This window comes from Acanthisitta chloris, unplaced genomic scaffold (genome assembly GCF_000695815.1).
Source record: "Acanthisitta chloris isolate BGI_N310 unplaced genomic scaffold, ASM69581v1 scaffold2111, whole genome shotgun sequence".
NCBI lineage: Eukaryota > Metazoa > Chordata > Aves > Passeriformes > Acanthisittidae > Acanthisitta > Acanthisitta chloris.
The window spans coordinates 1-4236 of NW_008657507.1; the positions used below are offsets into that span (position 1 = coordinate 1).

Genomic DNA, 4236 nt, shown 5'->3' on the forward strand with positions numbered 1-4236 from the left:
GTGGAAATGGTATTTAACTCTTAACTCTCAGTGGCCTAAACAAATCATGGAGCAATCCAGAAGGTAAGTCTGGTGGTTCTTTGCTCTTTCCATTTAAAGTGCTGTATTTCCCTTGAGATAACCCTTCCCCTTGCCACCTCTGCCCTAACCAGGAGCTCCTCTCTTTGGCAGTTCTGCCCAGCCACACGTGTGGGAACCCTGGAAGGCTTCAGAACGGGATCCAGCAGGGAACGACGTTCAGCATTGGGGACAGAGTGAGGTACAGCTGCAATCCAGGCTTCTTCCTGGAGGGCCATGCCCTGCTGACGTGCCATGCCAACTCAGAGAACAGTGCCTCCTGGGATTTCCCTCTCCCTGTCTGCAGAGGTAACGTGCTGTGCCTTCCCTTCAGCTGCAACGAGCCACGAGGAAATGGCATTTAACGAGCTCTTTGGGGTTGGGGAGGTTTGATGGAGTGTGAGCTTGATTTAAAGGACTTGAAAACTAAACTTGATGTAGTTAATATTGAGGCTCCTTTTATTGGATCCCTTAAAGCTGCTGAGGTTTGGCTGAGGGATTGGAAGGTTATGAAGTGCTCAAAGTATTCCAAAGGCTGCACAGCTACTTGAACTGCAATTTCTTTGTCTAAAGTAGGGGGGAAAAAAAACAGCTTTACAAGGGGATCAAGTGCTAGGACAAGGGGGAATGGCTTTAAGGGGAAAGAGAGGAGGTTTAGACTAGATATTGGGAAGAAATTATTTCTTGTGAGGGTGCTGAGGCTCTGGCACAGGTTGCTCAGATAACCTGCGACTGCATCATACCTGGGAATGTTCCAGGCCAGGTTGGATGGAACTTGGAGCAACCTGAGCTAGTGGAAGGTGTCCCTGCCCAGGGCAGGGGTGGAGTGAGATGACCTTTAATGTCTCTTCCAACCCAAATGTTTGTGTGTCTCTGTGATTATCCATAAGCTAAGGCACCAACCCATGGCCATGAAGGTTTCTAGGCCAAACACTGAAAGGTAAGACTGGATTTCCTCTTGCTGCAGTGTCAGTTTGGCTTTCCTTGTGGCACATCCCACAGTGATTCTGGTGCTTTGCTGTGCAGGATCTGTAAGGTCCATTCCAACCCCTAAATTCTACGATTCTCTGAACATATACATGAATATAGATATATTCTCAGTGGAAATGGTATTTAACTCTTAACTCACCTGTGCAGCCCCACTGTCTGTGGCAGTGGGGCTGGCAAGTCTCAGCTGGAGGATGCAGGATGGGAGCTCTAATCTGCCCTTGGTGGATTGCAAAGGCTGCTCAGCTTCTCTGAGTTTGGGGCAGGGCAAGTTAAATTCCTTTCTCAGTGCTGAGAGCCTCTTGCTAATTCGCATCCCACGAGGGATTGGAGAGTCTGTAAATATACAAGTGTCTGTGTTGTTCTACCAAAAACATTTGCTGCTGCTTTTGAAGTCTTTTCCCCTCAATTCCTTGTGTACTTCAGCAGAGCATCTTCTATTGATTCTCTTTATTGACTCTGCCTGTGCAATCAATCAGAGGGGCTAAGCTGCAGTGTAAAGCTGGAATGTAAAGTGAGCAAATATTGTTTGCTGGGGATGTTTTTAATGCTTGCTTGGATGGGTTACACAGCAGTAAGATGTGTATTACACCACTCCCTGGGTTTTGGGGTGAGCTTTATAGCTCTTTTGGGGCCAAGGGCATCTCGAAGGGCTCAGGCAGCAAACTGAGGCTGCAGAGGGACACTTAGCATTGCTATTTTTATGATCAATTATGATCCTTTTCTTTGCTTTTCCCTCAAATTCGGACTATCATTTTAACCTTTCTAATTCAATTTGGTTTTTCCCATTTCACTGCAAATGTGTACAAGAAAAAACATTCATAGAACAATGGAATATTCTGAGCTGGAAGGACCCACAAGGATCCACAGTCCAACTCCTGCACAGGACACCCCAATGATCCACCAGTGCCTGAGAACATTGGCCAAACACTCCTGGAGCTCTGTCAGTTTGGGGCTGTGACTGCCCTGGGGAGCTGTTCAGTGCCCAAACACCTCTGGGGGAAGAATCTTATCCTGACATCCAACCTAACCCTGTTCAGTGTCCAAACACCTCTGGGGGAAGAACCTTCTCCTGATATCCAACCTAACCCTCCCCTGACACAGCTCCAGCCATTCCCTGAGTCCTGTTCCTGGTCCCAGAGAACAGAGACCAGTTTTGCTCCTCTGGAGGAGCTGCAGACCCTAATGAGCTCTGCCCTCAGGCTCCTCTTCTCCAGCTGAACAAGCCCAGTGTCCTCAGCCACTCCTTGTATGGCCCTTCCAGACCCTCCACCATCTTCACAGCTTCCTTTGGACACTCTAATAGCTGAAATTCACTGCAATTCACCCTGGAGAGGAGGCAAAGCCATAGCCTTGTTAAAAGGAAGGAAATGATCTGCATGACTGGAGCAGTGTTGTATTGGTTCTGACACCTTCCCTTGGAGGAAGGCACTGTCTTCTCCTGCTGTTAGCCAGACCTTTGTGTAGTAGAGCCCAGTCAGGAGGGATTAATTCTGACCCCAACTGGTGCTGGGTTGGCTTCCTTGCGCTTTTGGGCCTTCCAGATGGGTTAAAAGATCATTGTTATCAACTGCCAAACTGACTAATGTCAACACTACCTTCCAGTGTTGCATCCAGTGTGGCATTGCTCTACCTTGGGCTGGAGGAACTTTGAGCTTTCTGCCCCTTCTACCAGTGCTGCTGCTTTGCTGTGCTTGTTCAGGTGCTGTGGTGTCCCTATGCCTGCAGGTTCCTGGAGGCAGCCACTTCTTTCATGCTACATTTGGTCCTGATCCTTCAAGACTTTGCCTTGGAAGTTTTACTTGAAGCATTTTCTGACAGGAGGAACCAGAAATATTCCCTTGTAACACTTAGATCTTGTTCCAGGAAAGCAGCAAAGACAGTCTTCAAATTAACTTGCTGGGTTTGAAGCCCTTCTGCTCTCCTTGCACCACACGTGGGCTCCCAGGAGTCAAACTTCTGTGCTCTCTGCTAAACTGGTGATACAGACTTCACCCGTCGCAAGGGGCAGAAGGATTTGCATGCTGACAAACAGGTTTGCACCTCCTTCTGCAGGCAAAAGAGTTCTTTCAAAGCTCTTGCCTGAAGAAGAATATATATGTATGTATTTCTCTGAGAGCAAAACTATCTTTGTGGCTGTGCAGCTTATCATTTCTTCTGTTAATATTGGTTCTTGTCACTTGGAATTGGGTAAATGTATCTGTAGGTAGATGAACTGAGATGGAAAGTCCTTTCTAGCTGAGCAGGTGTTGCAGCCTGGGGAGCTGCAGGTTGGGAATGGATTTCTCTCACTGCCAAGGACAGTGTTTGGTTGGGGACTCTGCCCTTGCCTCTTCCCTCTCCAGGAGAGCAGCAGGAGTAGGATTCAGGTGGTGGAAGCAGTGCAGGATTCTACCACACTTGATCCATGTTTGGTTTCTTCTGCTCTGTGACATTCTGGTCTCCCTGTTGGTAGCTTTGCCTCTCTTCTGGTCTTGCTGCATTTCAAGACTCCAAGATGCACAGAAATTCATGGTGGAAAAGAATAAGACTCACATGGCTTGAAAAGGTTGTGCCAGTACAGCAAAAACAATAAGACTCACGTGGCTTGAAAAGGTTGTGCCAGTACAGCAGGAGGTTGGGGAATGCTGTGGCTCACCTGCTTCTTAGTAGGAATTCTCTGCTCTCAGACAATTTCAACCCTCAGTTTGGGATTGTGTGTTCTCTTATGACAGACAAGTGTAATCCCAATGAGAAAGGGAGGTCAGAAGGAATTCCAGAGGAGGAGGAGGAGTGGATTGTGGAGGTCAGTGAGATGTGCTTGTAGGGCTGCAGCTCTTGGGGCAGCACTTTGGAAAGCACAGTTAGATCAAAATTGATTCCTGGGCTCTGTGCTAAAAGGGCTCATCAATCCTCCCTGCACAGGCTCTGTCTGTTCTGGCTCCTGCTGCTGTGGCAGGAGGGATGGAGCTGTGCTGACCCACCAGGGAGCAGCGATGCCACCTCAGCTTGGAGCTCACAGAGAGCACCTGGGACAGGAGAGGAGCTTGGCTGTGCCTGCCACACCAGGGGAGGAACTCAGGGCTTTGCCTCAAGGACTCAGAGTCCTCAGTGAGCCTGGGTCAGGCTGTAAAGCCTGGACTGAGCTGACATTTATCCCATCAGTGTGTGTCAGATATACCTGGAGTGGTTTCTTGGTTGCATCATGTGGTT

General features: G+C 48.5%; 1 protein-coding gene across 1 annotated transcript in view; it reads left to right on the forward strand.

The window, feature by feature from the left end:
- Positions 1–171: 171 nt before the first annotated feature.
- The window catches only part of LOC103811740 (CUB and sushi domain-containing protein 2-like), a gene marked incomplete at both ends in the record, with an annotated part of 122466 nt that continues 118401 nt past the window's right edge, over positions 172–4236 (forward strand). The window contains one exon of the mRNA XM_009084730.1: positions 172–366. Within this exon, the coding sequence (XP_009082978.1) occupies positions 172–366 (195 nt within the window). The remainder of the gene's footprint in view (positions 367–4236) is intronic.